The sequence below is a fragment of the Gobius niger genome (genome assembly GCF_951799975.1).
Source record: "Gobius niger genome assembly, chromosome: 10".
NCBI lineage: Eukaryota > Metazoa > Chordata > Actinopteri > Gobiiformes > Gobiidae > Gobius > Gobius niger.
This window is the reverse complement of record NC_136861.1, coordinates 1600381-1627723: the sequence shown is the minus strand read 5'-3', so window position 1 is coordinate 1627723 and position 27343 is coordinate 1600381. Positions and strand designations below refer to the sequence as shown.

General features: G+C 43.2%; 2 protein-coding genes across 2 annotated transcripts in view; both read right to left on the bottom strand.

Moving 5' to 3' along the window:
- Positions 1-242: 242 nt before the first annotated feature.
- Positions 243-17042, bottom strand: tspan4b (tetraspanin 4b). The gene is made up of 8 exons (XM_079565108.1): positions 16872-17042; positions 11253-11322; positions 10942-11133; positions 9895-9969; positions 8943-9038; positions 8749-8862; positions 6511-6594; positions 243-445 (listed from the first exon to the last, which is right to left on the bottom strand). The coding sequence occupies exons 2-8, from the start codon at positions 11319-11321 to the stop codon at positions 377-379; spliced, it is 699 nt and encodes a 232-aa protein (XP_079421234.1). The 5' UTR covers position 11322; positions 16872-17042; the 3' UTR covers positions 243-376.
- A 5868-nt stretch (positions 17043-22910) lies between these two features.
- prr12b (proline rich 12b) overlaps positions 22911-27343 on the bottom strand; it is a 38475-nt gene continuing 34042 nt past the window's right edge. The window contains exons 14-18 of the mRNA XM_079564751.1: positions 26904-27023; positions 26297-26394; positions 24802-24933; positions 24632-24727; positions 22911-23391 (exon numbers count right to left, since the gene is read on the bottom strand). Of these exons, the coding sequence (XP_079420877.1) occupies positions 23257-23391; positions 24632-24727; positions 24802-24933; positions 26297-26394; positions 26904-27023 (581 nt within the window). The 3' untranslated portion in view covers positions 22911-23256. The remainder of the gene's footprint in view (positions 23392-24631; positions 24728-24801; positions 24934-26296; positions 26395-26903; positions 27024-27343) is intronic.

Here is a 27343-nt window from a genome sequence, read left to right as displayed (position 1 = left end):
TAACATGTGGTTTGTAAGAACAGATAAGACTGGAGAGAATAGAGAAAAGAGTTTTCAGAAAGTCTCTTGGTATCAGTAATATCGGATATACTCAAATCCCCAGTATCGGTATCGGGAGTGAAGAAGCTGGATCGGTGCATCTCTGGGGTTTTGTAGTCTTGGGGTGGGTTCAGGTCCGAACGGGGCCGTGACTGGATCCCATTTGACTCCAGACTGGAGTGTAAGGCTTAGGGAAAACTTAATCCACTTTGGGTCCAGACCGGGTTCAGGTTTGTATCGGGGCGGGTCCAGACCGGGTTCAGGTTTGTATCGGGGCGGGTCCAGAGCGGGTCTTGGCTGGGTTCAGACGGGTCCCGGTCCAGAAGAAGCTGCAGACTTAGTCCAGATCCTTCTCGGCACAGCGGATCTGGCAGTACATGAGCATGGAGAAGACCAGGGCCATGATCTGCACAGAGCGTGAAGAACTATGGTTAGAGCGTGAAGATCTACGGTTAGAGTGTGAAGATCTACAGTTAGAGTGTGAAGAACTATGGTTAGAGTGTGAAGAACTATGGTTAGAGTGTGAAGAACTATGGTTAGAGTGTGAAGAACTATGGTTACAGTGTGAAGAACTATGGTTAGAGTGTGAAGAACTATGGCTAGAGTGTGAAGAATTACTGTTAGAGCGTGAAGAACTACGGTTAGAGTGTGAAGAACTATGGTTAGAGTGTGAAGAATTATGGCTAGAGTGTGAAGAACTACAGTTAGAGTGTGAAGAACTATGGTTAGAGTGTGAAGAACTACGGTTACAGTGTGAAGAACTACAGTTAGAGTGTGAAGAACTACGGTTAGAATGTGAAGAACTACAGTTAGAGTGTGAAGAACTACAGTTAGAGTGTGAAGAACTACAGTTAGAGTGTGAAGAACTACGGTTACAGTGTGAAGAACTATGGTTAGAGTGTGAAGAACTACAGTTAGAGTGTGAAGAACTACGGTTACAGTGTGAAGAACTATGGTTAGAGTGTGAAGAACTACAGTTAGAGTGTGAAGAATTACTGTTAGAGCGTGAAGAACTATGGTTAGAGTGTGAAGAACTACAGTTAGAGTGTGAAGAACTACGGTTACAGTGTGAAGAACTACAGTTAGAGTGTGAAGAACTACGGTTAGAGTGTGAAGAACTACGGTTAGAGTGTGAAGAACTACAGTTAGAGTGTGAAGAACTACGGTTAGAGTGTGAAGAACTACGGTTAGAGTGTGAAGAATTACAGTTAGAGTGTGAAGAACTACGGTTAGAGTGTGAAGAACTACGGTTAGAGTGTGAAGAACTACGGTTAGAGTGTGAAGAACTACAGTTAGAGTGTGAAGAACTACAGTTAGAGTGTGAAGAACTACAGTTAGAGTGTGAAGAACTACAGTTAGAGTGTGAAGAACTACGGTTAGAGTGTGAAGAACTACGGTTAGAGTGTGAAGAACTACAGTTAGAGTGTGAAGAACTACAGTTAGAGTGTGAAGAACTACAGTTAGAGTGTGAAGAACTACGGTTAGAGTGTGAAGAACTACGGTTAGAGTGTGAAGAACTATGGTTAGAGTGTGAAGAACTACAGTTAGAGTGTGAAGAACTACGGTTAGAGTGTGAAGAACTACAGTTAGAGTGTGAAGAACTACAGTTAGAGTGTGAAGAACTACGGTTAGAGTGTGAAGAACTACGGTTAGAGTGTGAAGAACTACAGTTAGAGTGTGAAGAACTACGGTTAGAGTGTGAAGAACTACGGTTAGAGTGTGAAGAACTACGGTTAGAGTGTGAAGAACTACGGTTAGAGTGTGAAGAACTACGGTTAGAGTGTGAAGAACTACGGTTAGAGTGTGAAGAACTACGGTTAGAGTGTGAAGAACTACGGTTAGAGTGTGAAGAACTACGGTTAGAGTGTGAAGAATTACGGTTAGAGTGTGAAGAACTACGGTTAGAGTGTGAAGAACTACAGTTAGAGTGTGAAGAACTACGGTTACAGTGTGAAGAACTACAGTTAGAGTGTGAAGAACTACGGTTACAGTGTGAAGAACTACAGTTAGAGTGTGAAGAACTATGGTTAGAGTGTGAAGAACTACAGTTAGAGTGTGAAGAACTACGGTTACAGTGTGAAGAACTACAGTTAGAGTGTGAAGAACTATGGTTAGAGTGTGAAGAACTACAGTTAGAGTGTGAAGAACTACAGTTACAGTGTGAAGAACTACGGTTAGAGTGTGAAGAACTACAGTTAGAGTGTGAAGAACTACAGTTAGAGTGTGAAGAACTACAGTTACAGTGTGAAGAACTACGGTTAGAGTGTGAAGAACTACGGTTAGAGTGTGAAGAACTACAGTTAGAGTGTGAAGAACTACGGTTAGAGTGTGAAGAACTACGGTTAGAGTGTGAAGAACTACAGTTAGAGTGTGAAGAACTACAGTTAGAGTGTGAAGAACTACAGTTAGAGTGTGAAGAACTACGGTTAGAGTGTGAAGAACTACGGTTAGAGTGTGAAGAACTATGGTTAGAGTGTGAAGAACTACAGTTAGAGTGTGAAGAACTACGGTTAGAGTGTGAAGAACTACAGTTAGAGTGTGAAGAACTACAGTTAGAGTGTGAAGAACTACGGTTAGAGTGTGAAGAACTACGGTTAGAGTGTGAAGAACTACAGTTAGAGTGTGAAGAACTACGGTTAGAGTGTGAAGAACTACGGTTAGAGTGTGAAGAACTACGGTTAGAGTGTGAAGAACTACGGTTAGAGTGTGAAGAACTACGGTTAGAGTGTGAAGAACTACGGTTAGAGTGTGAAGAACTACGGTTAGAGTGTGAAGAACTACGGTTAGAGTGTGAAGAACTACGGTTAGAGTGTGAAGAATTACGGTTAGAGTGTGAAGAACTACGGTTAGAGTGTGAAGAACTACAGTTAGAGTGTGAAGAACTACGGTTACAGTGTGAAGAACTACAGTTAGAGTGTGAAGAACTACGGTTACAGTGTGAAGAACTACAGTTAGAGTGTGAAGAACTATGGTTAGAGTGTGAAGAACTACAGTTAGAGTGTGAAGAACTACGGTTACAGTGTGAAGAACTACAGTTAGAGTGTGAAGAACTATGGTTAGAGTGTGAAGAACTACAGTTAGAGTGTGAAGAACTACAGTTACAGTGTGAAGAACTACGGTTAGAGTGTGAAGAACTACAGTTAGAGTGTGAAGAACTACAGTTAGAGTGTGAAGAACTACAGTTACAGTGTGAAGAACTACGGTTAGAGTGTGAAGAACTACGGTTAGAGTGTGAAGAACTACAGTTAGAGTGTGAAGAACTACAGTTAGAGTGTGAAGAACTACAGTTAGAGTGTGAAGAACTACGGTTACAATGTGAAGAACTACAGTTAGAGTGTGAAGAACTACGGTTACAGTGTGAAGAACTACAGTTAGAGTGTGAAGAACTATGGTTAGAGTGTGAAGAACTACAGTTAGAGTGTGAAGAACTACGGTTAGAGTGTGAAGAACTACAGTTAGAGTGTGAAGAACTACGGTTAGAGTGTGAAGAACTACGGTTAGAGTGTGAAGAACTACAGTTAGAGTGTGAAGAACTACAGTTAGAGTGTGAAGAACTACAGTTAGAGTGTGAAGAACTACAGTTAGAGTGTGAAGAACTACGGTTACAGTGTGAAGAACTATGGTTAGAGTGTGAAGAACTACAGTTAGAGTGTGAAGAACTACGGTTACAGTGTGAAGAACTATGGTTAGAGTGTGAAGAACTACAGTTAGAGTGTGAAGAATTACTGTTAGAGCGTGAAGAACTATGGTTAGAGTGTGAAGAACTACAGTTAGAGTGTGAAGAACTACGGTTACAGTGTGAAGAACTACAGTTAGAGTGTGAAGAACTACGGTTAGAGTGTGAAGAACTACGGTTAGAGTGTGAAGAACTACAGTTAGAGTGTGAAGAACTACGGTTAGAGTGTGAAGAACTACGGTTAGAGTGTGAAGAATTACAGTTAGAGTGTGAAGAACTACGGTTAGAGTGTGAAGAACTACGGTTAGAGTGTGAAGAACTACGGTTAGAGTGTGAAGAACTACAGTTAGAGTGTGAAGAACTACAGTTAGAGTGTGAAGAACTACAGTTAGAGTGTGAAGAACTACGGTTAGAGTGTGAAGAACTACGGTTAGAGTGTGAAGAACTACGGTTAGAGTGTGAAGAACTACAGTTAGAGTGTGAAGAACTACAGTTAGAGTGTGAAGAACTACAGTTAGAGTGTGAAGAACTACGGTTAGAGTGTGAAGAACTACGGTTAGAGTGTGAAGAACTATGGTTAGAGTGTGAAGAACTACAGTTAGAGTGTGAAGAACTACGGTTAGAGTGTGAAGAACTACAGTTAGAGTGTGAAGAACTACAGTTAGAGTGTGAAGAACTACGGTTAGAGTGTGAAGAACTACGGTTAGAGTGTGAAGAACTACAGTTAGAGTGTGAAGAACTACGGTTAGAGTGTGAAGAACTACGGTTAGAGTGTGAAGAACTACGGTTAGAGTGTGAAGAACTACGGTTAGAGTGTGAAGAACTACGGTTAGAGTGTGAAGAACTACGGTTAGAGTGTGAAGAACTACGGTTAGAGTGTGAAGAACTACGGTTAGAGTGTGAAGAACTACGGTTAGAGTGTGAAGAATTACGGTTAGAGTGTGAAGAACTACGGTTAGAGTGTGAAGAACTACAGTTAGAGTGTGAAGAACTACGGTTACAGTGTGAAGAACTACAGTTAGAGTGTGAAGAACTACGGTTACAGTGTGAAGAACTACAGTTAGAGTGTGAAGAACTATGGTTAGAGTGTGAAGAACTACAGTTAGAGTGTGAAGAACTACGGTTACAGTGTGAAGAACTACAGTTAGAGTGTGAAGAACTATGGTTAGAGTGTGAAGAACTACAGTTAGAGTGTGAAGAACTACAGTTACAGTGTGAAGAACTACGGTTAGAGTGTGAAGAACTACAGTTAGAGTGTGAAGAACTACAGTTAGAGTGTGAAGAACTACAGTTACAGTGTGAAGAACTACGGTTAGAGTGTGAAGAACTACGGTTAGAGTGTGAAGAACTACAGTTAGAGTGTGAAGAACTACAGTTAGAGTGTGAAGAACTACAGTTAGAGTGTGAAGAACTACGGTTACAGTGTGAAGAACTACAGTTAGAGTGTGAAGAACTACGGTTACAGTGTGAAGAACTACAGTTAGAGTGTGAAGAACTATGGTTAGAGTGTGAAGAACTACAGTTAGAGTGTGAAGAACTACAGTTAGAGTGTGAAGAACTACAGTTACAGTGTGAAGAACTACGGTTAGAGTGTGAAGAACTACGGTTAGAGTGTGAAGAACTACAGTTAGAGTGTGAAGAACTACGGTTAGAGTGTGAAGAACTACGGTTAGAGTGTGAAGAACTACAGTTAGAGTGTGAAGAACTACAGTTAGAGTGTGAAGAACTACAGTTAGAGTGTGAAGAACTACGGTTAGAGTGTGAAGAACTACGGTTAGAGTGTGAAGAACTACGGTTAGAGTGTGAAGAACTACGGTTAGAGTGTGAAGAACTACGGTTAGAGTGTGAAGAACTACGGTTAGAGTGTGAAGAACTACGGTTAGAGCGTGAAGAACTACAGTTAGAGTGTGAAGAACTACGGTTAGAGTGTGAAGAACTACGGTTAGAGTGTGAAGAACTACGGTTAGAGTGTGAAGAACTACGGTTAGAGTGTGAAGAACTACGGTTAGAGTGTGAAGAACTACGGTTAGAGTGCGAAGAACTACGGTTAGAGTGCGAAGAACTACGGTTAGAGTGCGAAGAACTACGGTTAGAGTGTGAAGAACTACGGTTAGAGTGCGAAGAACTACGGTTAGAGTGCGAAGAACTACGGTTAGAGTGCGAAGAACTACGGTTAGAGTGCGAAGAACTACGGTTAGAGTGCGAAGAACTACGGTTAGAGTGTGAAGAACTACGGTTAGAGTGTGAAGAACTACGGTTAGAGTGCGAAGAACTACGGTTAGAGTGTGAAGAACTACGGTTAGAGCGTGAAGAGCTGTGGTTAGAGCGTGAAGAACTATGGTTAGAGCGTGAAGAACTATGGTTAGAGTGTGAAGAACTACGGTTAGAGTGTGAAGAACTACGGTTAGAGTGTGAAGAACTACGGTTAGAGTGTGAAGAACTACGGTTAGAGTGTGAAGAACTACAGTTAGAGTGTGAAGAACTACGGTTAGAGTGTGAAGAGCTGGTTAGAGCAGGAAAAGCTACAGGAGGAGTGTGAAGAACTACGGTTAGAGCGGGTTAGGGTTAGGGAAGAGCTTTAAGGGAAATAGGGAAAACAATTGAGTCAGGTTTAAATGCATGCATTTATTGTGTCTATAAATAAGTTACAAACTAGTTAGTTTAGTAAATGAGTTACTAAACATTAACCATGGTTTTCACCTGCAGCTTTAAATAATGACATGGCTTAGTTCCTGGCAGTCAGTCAAACATGATCGTGGTGTGTTAGTATTCCAGTGTGTTGCTGTGTGTCTGACCTGGACCACTCCGATGCACAGCCCGAACACCAGCACCGAGGGGATGTTGTCCAGGAGCCACTGCCGCGCCTTCTGGTAACATGGCTGTACCAAAACAACAGCCCAAAAACAGTTCAGTACGGCAGAATAATATCACTGTACCGCGGCATAGAAGCACATTTCGGAATGATTTGATTTCACTATGAAGCAGTTTGTAATGAAAGAAAGAGTTTCACTAAACAATGTCAATCATTTGTTAGAGCTGAAATCGTTTCAGAGCAACCTGGCTATTTTCAAGCATAATCTGGTCTTTAAATGAATTCTGGAGTTCTTCGATCATTGAAGCACAATATGATTGTTCTCTGCTGCTCCATGCACCTGATTATAGAGGTTATATTACAGAGGTGTTTATGAAATCTGACAGATAGCTACTATGTTCCTCTTTGACTGTTGATTGACACGTTGTTGTAAACTTTTCTATATGTGTTTTTATTCTCAAAAGCAGCAGTTGCAAACTTAATTGTCCTCCTGAAATAAAGTTTTCTGAATCTGATGTTTACCTGACCGACATCTGGTTAAGAAAAAGAAAGGAAACTACAATTGCACAGACAATATCTACGTTTACATGCAGTCAATAACTCGGTTGTTTTATTATTTCTTAGGTTGTGCGCTAACCCAAATGTAAACACGTATCGGAATATCCCCATCAAAAGGAACGTTCATTTGTGTTCTGCGCATGTTCCATTGGCAAGGAATCTGTGATAGGGTTAGTGTTTGTTGTGTTTTCTCTGTGCAGAGCTGGTGGTTGAACCTGTAGGAATGAAGCACACATGGGCTTAATGATGAACCAGTCTTCAAGTGCTCTGCTCAGTCCTCCACACTGCCAGATCATTCTGTCTCATTCATATGAGACTTATATACTTACCCGTTTCCTCCTGTGCCCAAGGTTGCCTCTGCTGCGCGCTGGTTTTGTCTGCTCCCACCCTGCCCCCGTCGCCTCAGCCTTTTCATTTTTTGTAATAAATTCTTAAACCTTACCTGCCTCCGTCTCCATGCCTTGGAGTCCTCTTGGGCAAATCCTCACATTGCTCCTTTGAGTAAAGGGAGTACTTGTATGCGCCGACTAGCCATAGACTAGTCCATTGAAACTTTTTTTGCCTATCTGTCATTGTGACCTCCAAGTGTTTGTCTTAACATCTTCCTAATTTTATCCATTTATCATGTTTATTTTCACCCGTGAATAGTGGAGCGGGCCCAAGAAACCCTGCCAAATTGCGAGCATGAACAGGCTTCAACCCGCGCTGAACACTATGGGGGAAGCGTCGCTGCCTCAGTCCATTCTTCATTTTACAGTAAGGCATGTCCATCCATCTTCTTCCACTTTTCCTTTGCCGGGTCGTGGGGACATTGCGCCCACCCCCATGGCTCCTCCTGCAGGTGATGGGTGGTTGGTCTCTCATGAGGGGCTTCTGAACCGCTCTTTGTCGGACCTGTTTGCCATGGGAGACCCGACAACAGAGCCCCCAGGAGCTGAGAGCGGTTCCAGGAGGGGCAGTGAGGCATGTTTTGCCTTAATTGTAGTTTTTCAGCTGATTCCTGTGTATTGTCAATGTAAGTGCACGCACATGTGCAGGCGTGGCGGCAGGTGCGTCACAGTGTCAATCAGCGGCGATGCGCATCAGCTGTTCAGAGCGGCGTGAACGCGGCGGGGGGAGGCAGGAGGAGACAAACATACATTCTGGAATAATTGATTGATTATCTGAATTTGGAGCCACATAACCACCTCTTCACTTGTGTCATAAAGACACAGCTCGAGCCCAGGCATTCGGATCAGACTGATGTGAGGGGGGTGATATCTATATCTATATCTATATCTATATCTATATCTATATCTATATCTATGATTTAATATGTACAAATATATATGACTCAGAATGTTGGGTCCCATCAGGAGCAGGATTGTGAACAGAGGAATGTTTTCTGCTAAGAACAAGTTTTGTGAATGCCTAAAAATCTTCCTAAGACGCCTTAAGAACAAATGTGTGGGCAAGAATGTGCTGGGAACGTTTGTGAATGAGGCCCAATGACCATGTAGCAGGAGTAACTCTGTCTGCTTTAAACGGATTCTTCCAAATGGTGACAGAAACTGGAATATTGACCTTCGCCTGAACATCGACGGCATGTAATCGTAGTCAGTGTGAATGTGAGTGATGTTATCTGTTGAATGGGGATGTTGTGGCTGATGTTTTGAGTGCACACCTCGGTCCACCCGTCCACACAGGGGTCGGTGCCCACGGAGCAGCAGGAGGCCGGCAGCGCCCCCTCCAGGACATCCCACCAGTCCGTTTTGTTGGACACGCCGCAGCACTTGAACTGGGACACACAGAGGCATTCAGTGGGACAAGGAGGGCAGCGAAAACATTGTCCAAGAGCCCCCCCCCCAGTCCACTCACCATCTTCTGCACGCTGTCCCAGGACTTCTGCAGCCCCGGGTCAGACTTGTACCTCTGCATGCCCTCCTTCAGCTCGTCCTGGGCCCGCGAGTCCAGCTGACACAGGACATCGTTAGCTCAGTGTGCTTCCATGTCTTAAAGGAACAGGCCACCATTTTTCCATACTGAGACATGTTCTTATCTGAGCTTAGACGAGTTGATACGTACCAGTCTGGTCTTTGTGCGTGCACTCAGTCACGCAAAACAACCAAAGACGTTGTTAGCATTTGGCCTCTCCCAATTTATTCCTATAGCTCCAAACGGGGGTTCCACTGGCATGCACAAAGACCAGACATGTACGTATCAACTCGTTTAAGCTAAACCTGATTTTATTTCTAGAAATGGAACAAAATTTGCCTTGTGTCTGTGGGGAAAACACCATCCTCATGAGCAGAGAGACTGGCCTCAACTCTGACAATGTTCAAACCCAGGCTGAAAACAGTTCTTTTTGCCCAACTGAAAGTATTTTATCTGCACTCTTGCCTTTTACCGTAGTTGATTCACTTTTATGTTGATGTTATATTGCTGTGATCTGTTTTCTTGTCATTTTATGCAACTGTGAAGCACTTTGAATTGCCTTGTGTATGCTCTACAAATAAACTTGCCTTGCCTTGCCATGCTTTAATTATAAAATGTACCAATTTCATGAACTTTCAGGAGATTTATCTTGCATTGTTGTGAACGTGACTCGTAAAAGTGACCTTGCAAGTTGTGAACTTTGCCTATAAACTTGTCCCTGTGACGAATTGGGGTTTAGAAAAGTTAAGAATGAGTTTGGACAGAACTAACATTTTAACTTTTGACGGGTAGGGTGGACGTCTTTCAGCACCATGAGGAGTTGGCCTGCTCTACACTATTTGTCCCAGAATCATTATTATTTGGTTGTCCATTTCAGAGCATTGCTTGGACTGACCTTGTCCTGGTAGATGTGAATGACCAACATGAGCGCAGCCTCGGTCAGAACCAACAGCAGCAGGATCAGGAAGAACTGTGGACATGAGCAAAACCAAGACATGCATTATGGACAGTAAATACTATCATTAAAGATCAAATGGCTCAATTTTACATAAAGTACCCGTCAAAAGCTTGGAAACACTTTCTATATACTGGTTTGTTTTTATCTTCAACACTATTTCCATAGTGATTCTCATTGAAGACATTAAACTATTGGTCTCGCTCCGTTATATCTAACTGAGTTGTTGACCGTACATCGCCCCAGCAGAGTCTCCGGTCTGCCGATCAGATGGTTCTGGACGTGCCCAGGTCCCGGTACAAACAGTGGGGCGATCGTTCTTTCAGGGTTGTGGAACAGCTGCCCCTCAGTCTGCGTGTTCTCACTGAGCTGTCCCTCTTTAAGTCGAGATTGAAGACACATCTTTTCAAACTAGCTTTTAAGACTTTGATTGATTGATTGATTGATTGATTGATTGATTGATTGATTGATTGATTGATTGATTGATTGATTGATTGATTGATTGATTGATTGATTGATTGATTGATTGATTGATTGATTGATTGATTGATATTTTTAATGTTGTTTTATCTTTCTGTGAAGCACTTTGGTCTTCCTTGTGTTGTTGTAAGGTGCTATACAAATAAACTTTGATTGATTGATTGAACTATTAATGATCTCATGGGATTATGGAGGCAACAAAACAGAGTAAAATAACTGAAATGTGTTTTATATTTTAAATTCCCTTCATTCTAGGTCTTATCTCCATGAGCTTCATAGAGTCCCTGAAGTGGTTTAACAGTCTGTGAAGTCCAAACCGGTTCTGTGACGACATCGAGAAGTGCATTGACAAAATGTCTTATGAATAAAGGGAGGAAATTTAAAAGAATTGAAAATATATAATCTGTAGTGTTCCCAAACTTCTGACGGGTCGTCCTTTGAAAATAACATTTCAGTGTCATTTCCTTTTTTTAATCTGCTCACGTAAGGGTCTGGTGGGGGACTCACCATGAACAGCAGACACCGCTGCTCCTTGAGCGCTCCCAGGCAGCCCAGGAAGCCCGTCACCATGGTTACGCCGCCCGCCACCAGCAGCAGGTTGGCGGCCGACAGCGACGGGAAGGACAGGGGCAGAGAGGAGAACTCGGCCTGGGTGAAGGAGAGCCAGACCCCCACGCCAAACAGGCCGCAGCCCCCCAGCTACAGCAGCAAGCACACAGTCAGACAATCAACCAAACCTTATACTGTAGCCATTAATTCCTCTTTTTGACCGGTTGTAGAGTGCCCGGGAGAGGACAGATGCCTGCGGGACTACTCACCCAGAACACCAGGTTAAAGACAAACATGAGGTATTTGACGCAGCAGAGGCAGGTCCCCGACACCGACATCCTGGAGACAGCACAGGGACAGCTCTGAATACACACAAACCTCCTTCTCTTTTCATATTGTAGTTAAATGTACTACCAGGGTTACTTCCATCCGACTACGCTATTGCTGCGTGCGTAAAGATCATAACTGTGCTTTATAACCATAGTGACATATAGTGAACTAGACCTTATCTAGATCATGTCTGGGCCTTTATGACTGTAGTGACACATGGATAGTAGTGAACTAGACCTTATTTAGATCATGTCTGGGCCTTTATGACTGTAGTGACACATGGATAGTAGTGAACTAGACCCTTTTTAGATCATGACTGGGCCTTTATGACCATAGTGACACATGGATAGTAGTGAACTAGACCTTATCTAGATCATGTCTGGGCCTTTATGACTGTAGTGACACATGGATAGTAGTGAACTAGACCTTATCTAGATCATGTCTGGGCCTTTATGACCGTAGTGACACATGGATAGTAGTGAACTAGACCTTATTTAGATCATGTCTGGGCCTTTATGACCGTAGTGACACATGGATAGTAGTGAACTAGACCTTATTTAGATCATGTCTGGGCCTTTATGACCGTAGTGACACATGGATAGTAGTGAACTAGACCTTATCTAGATCATGTCTGGGCCTTTGTGACTGTAGTGACACATGGATAGTAGTGAACTAGACCTTATCTAGATCATGACTGGGCCTTTATGACCGTAGTGACACATGGATAGTAGTGAACTAGACCTTATCTAGATCATGACTGGGCCTTTATGACCGTAGTGACACATGGATAGTAGTGAACTAGACCTTATCTAGATCATGACTGGGCCTTTATGACCATAGTGACACATGGATAGTAGTGAACTAGACCTTATTTAGATCATGTCTGGGCCTTTATGACCGTAGTGACACATGGATAGTAGTGAACTAGACCTTATCTAGATCATGTCTGGGCCTTTATGACTGTAGTGACACATGGATAGTAGTGAACTAGACCTTATCTAGATCATGTCTGGGCCTTTATGACTGTAGTGACACATGGATAGTAGTGAACTAGACCTTATTTAGATCATGACTGGGCCTTTATGACTGTAGTGACACATGGATAGTAGTGAACTAGACCTTATTTAGATCATGACTGGGCCTTTATGACTGTAGTGACACATGGATAGTAGTGAACTAGACCTTATCTAGATCATGTCTGGGCCTTTATGACCGTAGTGATGGCCGGACATGGCCTGAGCCTGTCCTTCTGCACTTGAATGACTGTTCTAATAACTGTGGCATAAACAAGGAAAAGGTCCTGTTTTGTAAATGACCCAAAGCTTGGAAGCTTGGGCTGCAACACTGATCCAGGGTCAGTGAATGGGTAAGTTCCTCCAGAGCAGTGATAAGAGCTGACAGGAAGGAAGCCCCCGCCCCGCGCCTGACACCCTCCTCCTAACACATGGCATCAACTCTTTGGAACACTATATCTCTGTCCATCCTGTCTCCAGCTGCTGAGCCCGCAGGCAGGGTCATAATCAGGGTCAGGGTTATTGTTCTATGAGTTTAGCAGTTCAGATTTCTGCCTGAGCTCAGATGCTAATGCTACTGGACGAGTTAATGTGATTTTTGAACTAATATCTAATTGCAATTAGGGTTGCAAAAGTCTGCGGATTTCAAAGACAGAAATTGTACATGGAAAAACAGGAAATTAAGAGAATTATTTTAAATACATGGGCATATACAGGGAATTATCTCTAGTTATTTTACAGCAAGGGCAGGCAAAGTCAGGCCCGGGGGCCAAATCCGGCCTGTCAGCATAGAACCTCTAGCCTCAACATGATTTTAAGAAATATCACAATCAGAGATCAAAGAAGTATAGATCTAAAACTGCAATAAATACTATCAATATTTGTAATAATTTCCTGACAAAACACCACCTTAGGTCATATATGGCATTCGTTAAAAATGGTGCTTTACTTTGGGCTAGTAAGGCTTGTGAGGTTTGGCTCTTGGTGTTTTGAAGATATCAAGAAAATCGTCCCTCCGTGATGCAAACTTGCCTACCCCTGTTTTACAGACACATATGCACAGCAACCTTTAATAATAATATTCTGGAATATTGACTTTCTCAATCCCAGTGGAGAGCTGAACAGTGTGTGCAACATCACAACATGTGTGGTTCCCGTTACGGATGCACAGATCCGACACTTGTTTTGGCCAGAGACTGTATGTATATAAATGGACAGCTTCTGCTCACTCCTCCCCGTTTACCATAATGACCACGGTCGAGGGGGAGGTCATGGCGGATTTACAGACTCCCCCTCCCCAGCTCTGACGAAGCATGTTCCTATAAAGGGCACAAGGGCGGGATCTTCACTGTATAGACTCCGCCCAGACTCAGTGTAGCTCGCGCTGCTCCAATGCTAACAGTCCGACCCTCATTAAGTACCAGATTTCTAAAATTCTTCTTACAAAAACCAGCCTGGTTTCATAAATTGTGACTAACCCAGCGTTATCTCAGGAGGAATATCTAGCCTAGTCTAGTGTTGAAAACATTGAAACCAGGCGTTAAAGTTGTTTTTAACGTGTCTAAACTCCAGTGCTTTTCAATGGGAGACTAGCGCCGATACGGAAGTACTACAGCAATGGCGGCCCCCAGTGTCGTGGTCATAAAGCAGAGCAGCCAGCGCCCATTGCTTTTGGCTCACACTGTTTTAAAAGCACAACTTTCACCAACTAAATCTAAGTGAAGTTAGTTTGAACCTCTGCAAATGTATTTTTGAGAGCCGTGCAAAATGATGTCGCGAACAGCAGTATGGAAATGCAAAAAATCAAGGCTGGGACAGAAACGATGGTTCACAAAAAGTAATACAATCGTGTAAAATCTGTAATGATCAGATTAATGTTGTTGAGTTATTCTTAAAGGAACAGGCCACCGTTTTTAAAGAGTGAGCTATGTTCTTAACAAAGCTTAGACGAGTGGATGTGGACCTGTCTCAGCCACAAAAAGACCAAAGATGGACCCACACGGGGGTGAAGTTAGAAGGGACCACGTTTTCCCTACTTAAATATGGTTACATAGTTACACCATCCAAGTACAGTTACACAAAATTTAACATGTCGATTTTCTAAGCGGATAAAAATGGGTGCAATTAAACAGGGCTGGGCAATTAATCAAATTTTAATATAATGATTTTAATGAAGTAGATAATCGCGTGGTGCGTTTAAATCGAGGAGAATTCGAATTCAAAATTTCATCTGACAGGCGGGGGAGTGACCGAATTTTGCGGTGCATTATGGGTAACATTTGTGTTTGCAACTTCTGGTTCTGTCTGCCGTAGTGTTTTCGTTCGTTCTCCTTGCTTCATCTTCTTCTAAAAAAGGAAGACAATTCTGTAACTGATATTTTATGATGACTGTTCCGCCCTCCAGTGTGACTATTAAAAGCAATGTGAGATTTAATCCGTGTGACAAATAGCCCCGGTCTCCCCTAAATAAAAATGACATGTTCTTAAGCCTCTTTACAGTTTGTGTTTTTGAAAATTACCCACATTTTCAAGCTGAAGTTCCCAGCATGAGTTTCCAAAAAGAAAAATTGCAAACACGAGTGGAGTATTTCACATATACTCCTGGGACAGGTCACTGACAGGTCACATAAGGCCCTATGCCACATGAACACATGTGAACAGACCCTTTCCAAAAAATTAGAACATCATGGAAAAGTTTATTTCCATATTTCCATTCAAAACAATAAACTTCCATAGATTATAGAATCAGGGCCCACAATTTAAACCATTTGAAGTATTTAGTTGTTGTTTTGTACATAATTTGGGCTTCCAGCTCACAAAATTAGAATACTGGAAAGAAATCAGCCCAAACTTTACAGAGAATGAAAGTTTTACACTGAGAGTCACACACGACTCATCTACTGAACTCAAAGCACCTGCACAGGTTTTCCCAGAGCTCATTGAACTGCTTCACTTTGGTTCAATTGTCTCAGTTAGGATGAATATGGGGAAGACTCAGACTGAAGACCATCATTGAGACCCTCCAGGATGAGCCACAGAAGTTCATATAAGGAGGCTGTTCACAGAGTGCTGTGTCCAAGCAGATCAATGTGGCAGGAGAAGCTGCACCAGCAGAAGAGCTGACCGTGGGCTTCAGCGGATTATCAAACAGAGAAGATTCATCAATCTGGCAGATCCAGAAAGAGTGGAATGAGGCGAGAGTCACAGCTTCAAAAACCACCACATTCAGACGTATCCGGGAGATGGGCCACAACTGTCAGGTTCTTCTGAGCCTGAGCCAACGTAGGAAGGTCTCAACTGGGCCAAGGAGAAGAAGGACTGGACTGTTGGCCAGTGGTCCAAGGTCCCCTTTTCCGATGAAAGTAAAGCCTTTCATTCGGGACTCAAGGTCCAAGGGTTTGGAGGAAGACGGGTGAGGAACAGAACCCAAGCTGAACCCAGTGTGAAACATCCACAGTCAGTCATGATTTGGGGCAATGTCCAGTGCAGGTGTTGGTAAACTCTGATGCGGTGACCTTTAGATTTAAGAAAGCAGTCTACCTGAATGTTTCAGAGGACTTCATGATTCCTTCTGCTGAGGATCTGTATGGAGATGCAGATTTCATCTTCCAGCAGGACCTGGCCCTGCCCATACCGCGGTATGCAATACCACATTCAACATGCAACATGTAACAGTAAGTTTGCACCCATTTGTTTGGGAGTCTTCAAGAAGCTCCCAAACAAATGATGTTAGTGATGTTTTGGGAATCACCTCAGCCCTTCACCAGCCTCTCTCTGGTGGGAGCTTCAGCAGCTGTGCTGACCGCAGCATTACTGCCTCACAGAAGTTGATCTGTGTCAGGTGTAGAGGAGGTCAGATATTTTGAGGTGGTGTCACATTTGTTGGTGAGGTGGTATCGAAATCGATATCAGTACTTTGGTCAATGTCAATGATCGTCATGGGTCCAGTTCTTTGACAGAAACAGCCCCTAGTTTTGGAGTTCGGTTGAGAAAATGGACGATTCTTGTGTGTGAGAAGATACTGGGGGAAAGTGTTTGTTTTGTTTGAGCAGAGGTTTGTATAAAAGCTAAAGTTAATGAATCAGCTACATGTATTTATTTATCAAAAATTCTAATTGAGCAATATGAGAAAAAAAATCTCACATACACATACATACATTTTATTTTTCATATTGTCCAGATGAGGTGTGAAGAGAACCATTGGTCAGGGGGATTCTTGCTTCCTGAACGAGAGTAGGAGCGGAGGTGGGCGGGACCTGCCTCCCGTGGGCAAATACAAAGTTGTTCTTCATCTCTTTAAGTCTTTCTAAACATCTCTGCTCATCGGTTATCACGCGTTTCCCTCTTAAAAACATGAGCGCAGGCCAGAAAGTGACACACACCGCCCCCCCTCCGAGACCATGGGACATATGTAACCCCCATTTGTTATGACTCCAACAGTAACTCTTCCTCCTGGCTCCACAGTCATCGGGCTGATCACTGACCACTCATCTGATCAAACCCATGTGAAGAATCTTAGAAAGACTTTGTGGCAAAAGTAATTACCTGCTGGCGTCCGGCGGAGCTCCAGTCCCGTTATTCGCTCTCCTTTGTCCCTCGCTCCTCCTCCTCACAGTCCGCTTGACTTCACGCACCGTTTACGCACAGCCTTGTCTTTGTGCCCCGGTGCTCTGTCCAGCTGTGCCCCGGTGATGTGTCCAGCTGTGCCCCGGTGATGTGTCCAGATGTGCCCCGGTGATCTGTCCGGAGTGCCCTGGCCTGTGGCGCGTTCGGAGCTCGTGCGCTTTTCCTGCTCCCCCCGTCTCCGCCGTCCCACAGGACACCCTCACTGGAGCTTTCCCTCAATGCTTTGCAGATGTCAGGGCTCTTGTTCCCGCCTCTTCCTTTGCCTCCATGGGTTTTTGTTTTTGTGCAGATTTAAGCAAAACGCGCGGCCAGTCACGTCAAGATCCACATAGAGTCAACTTACATTTGAAAGACTTAAAGTGAACTAAACTAAACGTTAAAGCGCATTCTTCCAAATCCAAGGTCCGCTGCGCCATCTAGTGCTGAGAGTTTCCCTGAGTCATCAGAAGTCTTCAGACTCACACACACAGATAGAAACAGGTCACAAAAGACTCTAATCCGCAAGGTTAGGACACAATATTGTTACGTTTTGGGCTTTTTCATGCCTCAAATAGCCTCAACTAATCATTTCTTTAAAAGGAGAAAAGGAGAAAAGAAAAAAATAATGTGTAAAATGGCCAAAATGAACACAGAAAGGTTCATCTGAGTGTGCTTTGGACCAGACTTTTTGTATTTTTCATGAACAAAAAAACATGTAATGTAGATTTAATGCTGACTTACTGTGATGCTTTTCAGTGACATTTTGGCACAATCCCTTTAATGACTCACTCACATGTTTTACACACACAGCTCGAACCCGGAACCTTAGCTGTCTTTGATTGGTCTGAAATAAAGACTGATTCATTGATGGTGTTTATAAGAAGGATAATAGTTTAGAGCAGGGATGCCCAAAGTGGGGCCCGCGGGCCAAATTTGGCCCGCCGAAACAATTCTGTTGGCCCGCCAGAGAGTGACCTACTTTTGCGCTGCATGTGGTTAATACTAACTCTCTTCCAGTCATTCTCAATGGTAAATATGGATGCAGTACACTTTTTGACCACCAGCGTCAAATTGGGGGCGCTGTTTCACTCCTTTCGCAAAGTTAAGGAAACACTGTTGTGGTGTCTGGGTATTTATCAATCACAGAGCTTTGTAACAGCAACTTTCACAGTTTTTCAATTTTCAATTGCAAAGGTTGTTGACCTCAACATCAGTGTATGTTAAAAAGTGACTTATACAAGAATTGATGCTGAACTGGCACTTTCAAAATATTCTAATGTGGCGTTTTCTTTCAGTTAACGGATGAGGTAAAGTTACTGTAGGTGCTGTAGATACAGGTGTGTTTTTTTTGGCACCAAATTGCTACAAATGTTGGTTTTGTTTTACTAAAATTAGGCTTTTGCTATAGTTACCATTTGTTTTAATATAGCATGTTATTTGCATGGATAGAATCAAATGCAAATGTGGGCTATCGAAAAAATAAAAAGTTAATAAAATAAAGTAACTTTATAATTTGCAGTTATATGTGTTTTTCATGCTTGACATTGCCGCGTTTGGCCCGCGACTCACAGGCACTTTTTCATTTTGGCCCACGGAGACAAAATGTTTGGGCACCCCTGGTTTAGAGTTTATGCTCCAAAGCTCTGTAACACTCTGGAACAATATTTACTATTTAATTGTTTGCACATTTCCTGTCTACTTTGCACACCCTGAGTGTTTTCTTGAGAAACAAGTGACACAAGTGAAAATCTCCATTGGAGACGTCTCCGAGACGACCCTGGAGATAAGGCGAGTGTCCAGGTATTTACAGAAACGGAGCAGGTTGAGGTGTTTGCAACATTATCACAACTCAGGGGCGGACCGGCCATGTGTCCATTCTGGAAGAGCACAGAAGGGCCACTGGCTCTAGGGCCACCGGTCCCGCCTCAACCGAGCTTTACCCAAATCTAAAAGCTAAAAAGAAAAGCATCAAAATAGCGACAAAAAAGAAGATGAAAACAAAACAAAAATGTGCCGGAAAAGCAACAAAAAATGTAATGAAAAGTCAACAAAAACACGACAACAAAGCAACGAAAAGGCCACAAAAATGTGACAAAACCATTTTAAAAAAATGATGGAAAAAATGTAACAAAAAAAGTGACAAAAACACAACAAAAAGCCACAAAAAGTAATGAAGAAACAACAAAACTGTGACAAAAAATGTGGCGACTTGACAAAAAGTTAAATGAGGCGTTACATTGTTGCTCTCCGGCCGAGAAGCTTTTAGATTTGGGTAAAGCCGTACTGGAGAAAATGCGCTCCGTTAAGGCGGGTGGTAAGTGCACATTTACGCTCATTTGGGCCGGGCTGGTCAGAGTCCAGGGCTGTTTTTCCGTCCCAGTCACTTTGTCACTTTGTCACTTTGTTTGACTTTGACGGCATCTCGTCATAGAAGGGGGCGTGGCTTCGCCGAGGGGGAAAATACAATCTTCTGGGAAACAAATTTTTCACTCTTTTTAGCCATTTTCTGATGGAATATGAACTTATTTATCACATACGAATAAAGTCAAGTGTAACTCGGGTCCATGTGGATATTTTCTTACAGCAGATTGTTCTGTAGAAGTGAAAAAAACGGCAGTCAGAGCAAGCGCTAGCTAGGGTTAGCATTAGCACAATGCAAAACATTTAGCATCATTTTAGCATTCTCCGTTTTTTTTATGTATTTATGGGCTGTTGAACCACTTTGCTCCTCTCCATGTCTTTGTATCTTTATTTAGTAGAAACTATATTCATAACTCAGCATTTGTTAAAGTAGTTTGTGAATAATTAGAGAAAGTTTACATTTTTTCAAAATTGTTTCCCCCTTAACTGTTTTCAAAAATGACCATATATGGGCGATTCCAGAGATGCCGTGTATCAGGCCGGTAAGATAGATCCAGACGGCATCTCGTCATAGAAGGGGGCGTGGCTTCGCCGAGGGGGAAAATAGAATCTTTAGAGAAACACAGTTTTCCACTCTTTTTAGACATTTTCTGGTGGAATATCAACTTATTTATCGCGCATAAATAAAGTCAAGTGTAAATCGGGCCCATATGGATATTTTGTCACAACAGATTGGTCAGTAGAAGTGAAAAAACGGCAGTTGTAGCAAGCGCTAGCTAGGGTTAGCATTACCCCGATGCTAACATGTAGCATCAAGTTAGCATTCTCCGTTATTTATGTATTTATGGGCTGTTGAACCACTTTGCTCCTCCTCATGTCTTTGTCTTTGTCTTTCATTATTTAATAGAAAACTATATTCATAATTCAACATTTGCTACAGTAGTTTTTGAATAACTAGAGAAAATTTACATTTTTTCAAAATTGTTTTCCCCCTTAACTGTTTTCAAAAATGACCATATATGGGCGATTCCAGAGATGCCGTCTGTATCTATAGGCCCTTTGCATGTCACTTCAATAATCGGAGAACGCCTTTGGTCTCCATGGAAACGTAGCCAGAAGATGAGGTTTCTTCAGACAGTCTTTTGCCCCTGAACCTGTGATGCATGTGTTGGTTTGATGGACTTGTGTGAAGCCCTCGTGCGCCTCATAGCTGTTGTTGATTAGACCGTAAGACCGTACCCAGGCTTTGGTCCATGACAGTGACCTGCTGTGGCTTTGGGACCCACCTCCAGGACCAGACATGACCCGGAAAATAACATCCTTTTTATTATATGAACAGCATGTGGCAGTGTAACCATGTCATAACATTTCGTATGATAAAACTACAGTGGCTCCTCACAGTCTGCTCTCCGGTTCGCGATGAAATCAAATACACCCACGACACAGGTGAAATGATTCATGAAGTTTACTTTTGTCAAATCGTTTGTTTTTTTTACAGCAGAAAAGAGAATGAGGCCTATGTACATTATTTACACTGCGTTACAACTGCGGCTCATTCAAAGGTCAGTGAACTCATCATCAACAATACTGAAGGAACATGTATAGGCCTACTGTAACTCTCTGGACCAACAGGGAAAACGCTCCATCCGGTCAGCCATTGTCAAAATCAAATCAAACGTTCACATGTAACAATAAAGCTTTTTTTGTTTTTTAAATATAGAACGAGAAAGATCTTGATAAAAAATGTTCAAATGGCAAACCAAAGTGTCTTTTTTTTTCTTCCATAATATCACATAGAAACCCAAACTAAACAACAAGATTTAGACATTCACCATGTTGTGGCCCGGAGCCTTCGGTCCAGGTCTGATCTGTGGACAGGTCTGACGTGGAGCTGCTCTGAGGGGCCGCTGTGGGGGAGACACCGCGGGCAAAACGCTCACCTGGAAACCCAACATGCACCCAGAGACCGTAGTAAACCACGCCTCAGTCCACATTTCTTTTTTTTTTTTTTAAGGCGACTATTTCTCTCAATATACTGAGCCCTCTCGGCAGCAATGTGACGGCAGGTGCCATCGCTTTGACCAATCAGATGAGCTTTCCTGTTAACTGGCCTGTCAGGTCCAATCAGAGGGAGGGGGAGGAGCTTGATCGTTTATCGTGAGTCTCTATCACCTCATTTTGCAAACTTACAGACTATCACTTTAAATCAGCGGTTTCCAACTGGAGGACCAGGGTTCAGATCAGGACCTCCACAGGATTTAGTCTTTTACCCCAAACTATTTCTGTCAATATTCACCTTATTCTGGAGGCTCGCGTGGGCGCCGCCATAAATTGTGCCCGCCCATTTTCTCCTACCTTTTAACATGGGGCTGGAGAAGTCACTACACGATGGAGAAACGCTGCAGTGTCGACATGTCGGTGCAAATGCACATTGGACATTTTACACAAATCAATCGACTAAACATCAGGTTTGAGCGGAGAATATTTTCCCTCGTTCTCCGTTAAAATGAACGGGCTTCGCGCTCGACCGGACGTGTCAGGACAACGGAAGTGCCGAGACAAAGCAAAAAGTGGCAAAAATGGGCGGGGCGGAATAAGGTGGATACTGAGCTAGCAATTAATTAACAATTTAATGAACGAATTGGATAAAACAATGGTGAAATAATTGATTCTCTTTATTCATGTGGCAAGCATGGGTCCTGCCACAGCACTAACGAAAGTGACCGAGTCGTTCCAGCTCAAATAAAAGACCAAATTGAAAAAGAAATGGTCTTTTGTGGAATAAATGGTGCTTTGGTTCTAGATCAGGGGTGTCAAACATACGGCCTGAGATGATTTAATCTGGCCCCTGCCTTGTAGAGCATAAATTCCAGAGAATGTAGGGAAAAAAGTAAGTCTCGAGCCCAAGCCTGTGCGGAGCTATGATTTTTTAAAGAATAATAATAAGATAATAATAATAAGAGCTCAGGATATGAACAACACATTATATAGCCACGTGGTAAAAGAAGAGTCTGTCCCAGGGCGGATGTGGCTTCAATAACAGTTTACCACCACCGAGTGTGGAGCAAATAAATAATCAAACTTTATTTATAAAGCGCTTTTCATACCGAAAGGTATCACAAAGTGCTTTACAGATTACAACATTTAAAACAATGCGCCTGCACAACCTCCCATATATATATTATATATTAGGCTTAAATAAATAGATAAGTCATTTAAAGGCTAAGCTACAAAGGTGGGTCTTGAGCCTGCTCTTAAAAACATGAACGTTCTCTGCAGCCCTGACTACTATGTAGTACTATGTAGTACTATGTAGTACTATGTAGTACTATGTAGGACACAGGCTTGTGACGTGTATTACAAGTACAACTCATTGTTTTTAATGATGAATAATAGTCAAGTTGGGGCTTTGACCAAATCACAGCTTATTATTATAATTGTCTGTATTATATGCGGCCGCGACCCGCCGTGGGAGCTGAATTTCGGCCCGCGACCCAAAATGAGACACCCCTGTTCTCGATGATGAACGTAGTATAGTGTATATGGTACAGGCGCATTGAGTTCCCTTGTGTACGAAATGCACAGTATATATAAAGTTGCCTTGCCTTGTCTTACCATGAAAGTGCAGACTTTTGGGTCCGGACTCCGTTGAGAACCACTGAGTCGGACTATTCTTAGTTTCCAAGCGGCACATGTTCAGTGACATTTTGCCTGTAGTGTCTCCCTTCATTCTGTTTGTGTAACACCTCCTACATGTTTTACCAAAAGTTCAATCATGTTTGGAAACAGTGGGGAAATACTAAAGAGCAGCATGACTATTAGCACCACAAACCTAACAGATGTGTTATGTGTGTGAGAAATGGGTTCCTTTGTCCCGTCTCAAAAGTTCTTCCCCCGTGTGCTGTTCCTGTCTGGCCCAGGCTGTTCAAGGCCGTGCGCTGACTGGCGTCCGGCGGTGGGCGGGTCACGCTTTGGCGCTGAGGCTGAGCAGTTCCATGAAGGAGCCAAAGAGTTTGTCGATCCATCCGTGGTTAGCCATGCAGCGCTGCACCACCTCCTCCTGCCCAGGGTCCTCCGAGGCCTGCTCCAGACTCGACGTCTGACAAAGACAAGGGCAAATCATCTCTAAGCATCTGCCTTTTACTGTCAAAGTAACAAAAGTACACTTTCAGATGTATGTCTCCATTCACAAAAACAGGACCTGACTGGTTCTCACCCTCCACATACTGTGTAATGGTTAACTCCTCAGTGGAAGTGACCAACTGCACCAGTTTTTTCATAAAACTCTAATGGCAAAGTCTTCCCTTCACCACCCACAGACAACACATCACCAGTCATGTACAAAACTACATTTAAAGCAAGTCTCCAGCCCATTCCTGCGATACTGATTCCAGCCACTAGGGGGCAACTTAAATAAATAAAAAAAGTTCCACACGTGTCCAGTGTGAAGAGTTTTATCCACCAGGCTATCTGGAAGCTGAACTCCCTCCCTTCCCCGCCCTCCCCGTGTTTCCACATCCTGGCCCCTCTGCAGCCAGGACTCCCCTGAAAAGAGACTCTTTTTTCCTAGTTAAATGAAGATCAAATAAAAATAAAAAGTGAAATTTACATTTTAAATCATAAAATGTTTCCCATTAGCAATTTAGGCCAAAAATGATCATACTGTATACTTTTTCTTTTTCACGCGCACCGTCTGCAGATTCATTTTAATTTCATTTGTTATGTTACGTTGGTACGTTTCTTATGGACCATTTACCCCGACCACAAGACATGTTGTTTCTTTAAAGGTGCACTATGCAACTTTTTCATGTAAAGCACAAAGTTGATATCAGTGCGTATTTGACCTTTCAGTGACCCTGCGGCTGTATCACCCACACAGCTGAGCGCCTTTACTGTCCCTCCCAGTGGCTCCATTGATGCTTCAGGAGAAGTTTGTTTCACATTTGTTTAGGGTTTATAGTACGAAATGAATGCACAACCATGGAGACTGAGGAGCAATTGATCCTTACATTTTGTTTCAATACTGATACCTGAAAGCTATTTTTTAAAATACCTACACTAAAATATCTATGAACATCTTGAACCAGAAAACAGAACGATAATGTGTGAAAAATGTACAATATCGGGTTCATCTCATGTCAAGATATGTGTGTAAAAAATGAGAAGAAACAACCAAGTCACTTCCTTTAAGTCTATTCCTGGACCAACAGCATCAAAAGTCAATGCTTTCATTTTCTGGATACCTGTCTGGCCTTGCTTCCTGGTGCCCAGCCCCAGGACCACGTGTGCTCGTCACTTGTAAACCTGCGTGTAGCTTTGTGCAGTGAAGTGTGTCCTACCTCTTTCTTGCAGCGCAGGAAGGTGTGGTACTTGTAGTGGTGCAGGGCGTGGTACAGGGAGTAAATGCGGCAGGTTTCCACTGACAGCTGGAGCTCCTGTGGACGACGAAGGACAAGAGCGTGGGTGAATAGAACCTCAGACTGCAGCAGATAAAGGTTCTGCTCCTGACCTGCTGTTTGGAGGTCCGTCTCTTGGCCTCGTTCAGGGTTTTGCGGTTGTAGCCCTCTCCGCTCAGGCTGACACGCACAGCTCCACAGTCCAGAGGGTCTGCAGTCAGCTTGGGGAAGACGTGCAGGGCCTCCTGGAGGACACACCACAAAGGTTTTCACACCGCAAAGGCAGGAGACTTCTCTTTCATCCCTTTAGGCAGTACACAACCAACAGTGTGGAGGCAGATTCACTTCTGCAGACAACTTTTAAACAGACAGAGGGCCAGTGAGCCTCTAAAGCAGGTGGGCTTCGAGAGGGGAGAAACTTTAACTGTTTAGCTGACCATGTGCACATGGCACTAGCGGCTCAAGGACAAGGATTATTGCAGTAGTTGTGTCCGCGGTGTTGACCTCTGTGTCTCTGTGTATCCTGCCATAAAGGCTCAGGAGCAGCCCTTCCACCTCACATTCTCACTCAATCCTCCCACAAAGTCTGAGCCAACGTCAGTCACTAAATCTGCGTCTTTGAGATAAAAAGAAGTTCCCACCACTGTTGACTAATGATCTGCTCTGCACCAGGGCATAAACGGCAGAGTGGGGATCAAAACTATTAGTATTATACTGACTAATCATTAGCTAACATGGGAATTGTACAAAAACTCTGACTTTTTGTGATTCCTAAAGTGGGCTATGGGGCCCCTGGGGGGCCTCAGAGGCACTACAGGGGGGCCCAAAACTTGTCCACAAAACAAGTACATTGTTAAATGTTGTTTGAATTGTATCTGTAAAATACTAACACATTCCTTTAAATACAGTAAATATATTTTTATTGGCCCCCCCCAAAGGGGCCTGCGATGTTTCAAACTTTTGGAATGACTGCTTAAGCCCATTCCTGTGCGGCGTTAATAATGTGTAAAGAAATAACCAGAATGCTGACTCCAGCCACTAGGGGGCAGCCAAAGAATTCTGTCCAGCAGAGGGCACTGCCATAATAAGAGATCAGCATACAAACAACACATATAGCCACGTGGTAAATGGTCAGTTTGCCACAGGGCAGCTGTGGCTACAATAGTACCACATGAATAATGACTGCAATGCAACACTTTGAAAAACTTGGTGACACATGTTTGTAAAGCGCAATACAAGTGTAAGCCTTTATTATTTATGAGGCTACAGTCCTTCATTTTAAAATCACAGCTTCGTTTATTGAAGAATGTTTTCTCCATAGTATTTTCCTGTTTACATTATGTGACCCGCTGTGGGAGAGGAATTTCGGCCCATGACCCAAAATGAGGTTGACACGGCTGCTCTAGAACCTAATTCAAATGTACAGATAGGCTTTAAAATGGACTATATGTTAATTATTATTGTAATAAAAGTAGTTCAATTAGGATTCGCTCTTTTAAAAAGGCTTAGTCTGTTTGGCCCCGGCTCCAAATGAACTCGAGACCCTCGTGACTGCCGAAGGGCAGGGGGGTCTCAGGGACTGTACGGAGAGAGAGTGGACGGTCAGACCTGGTGAGGAGCGCTCATGTTGACCCGCAGTAACAGCCTCCTCTTCTGACCGCTGAGCAGACTGTCAATCTGCCGCATGGAGGGGAGGTACAGCTCATCTGGGGAAAACAGCACAGGAACAAAGTGTGAGAAAACAAAGCGGGAAAAGAACTACTCGTTCACCCACTGCTCCACCACCACTGCTTTAACAAGTGCACACTTCCTCCGGCTCTTCTGGGGGCTGGAGGAAGTGTGTGTGGGGAGGGAACTGAAGCCCTTTTGCAAATGTGGGGCAATAACCCCATAGCGACATTTCTGATCAACATATATGTGCCCTTGATTTGAGTTGAAAAGGATTTTTGCACTTAAAATTAGTAAAAACATCTCATCGCACTTAAAATTAGATAATATATCTCAATTTACATGAAATAAGATTTGTTTTCTTGTACTTTAACTTGTCAAGATAACATTTTCTGTTGTGTGAGTGACATTTGAGGAGAATTGCAGAATTCTTAATGCTTTTTTGTTGCTGCACTTATGATGTTGGCTCAGCAGTCTCTGTCTCTCACTTCACCAAGACAGTTTGTTAAGGTCATAGATATATTTGGATGAGATCAGTGCGGCTCACCGTCAGTGTCCTCTAGGGCTTGGATCATGTCTGGGTCCAGGGCCGTACTGACCAGCATCTCCACGTAACTCCTGAACAGGTCCCTGAGGCCGCGGGAGCTCAGGCCTCTCTGGGCAGGGCCTGCACACAACAAGCAGCGACTCACACTGAGGGAACACACCACCAGTGCCGCTCAGCGAAGACACTCTTTTACTTAAAGACAAGTGCTTTCAAACAGCCTTTTTCCCCACTCAACTTCCACTTCCCACCTGTGAAACTTCACAAATGACAAAGCCTCTTGTTTATTTGTTTCCCTGGTCAGGGCTGGGTACCGTTAAACGATATCAGTCTTGTATTGGGCCTTGTGTATCACTATATGTGTCGTATCTGGCCTTCTGTATCACAATATGTATCGCATCTGGTCTTCTGTATCGCAATATGTATCATATCTGGCCTTCTGT

What these genes read in the sequence shown, in the direction of transcription:
- tspan4b (XM_079565108.1), bottom strand. Translation starts at nt 11,321, where the DNA reads ATGTCGGTGTCGGGGACCTGCCTCTGCTGCGTCAAATACCTCATGTTT. An exon ending in AGCGGTGTCTGCTGTTCATG is followed by an intron (nt 9,970 to 10,941) that starts GTGAGTCCCCCA and finishes TCATGTCCACAG; the next exon opens with TTCTTCCTGATCCTGCTGCT. An exon ending in TTCACATCTACCAGGACAAG is followed by an intron (nt 9,039 to 9,894) that starts GTCAGTCCAAGC and finishes GTCCTGTGTCAG; the next exon opens with CTGGACTCGCGGGCCCAGGA.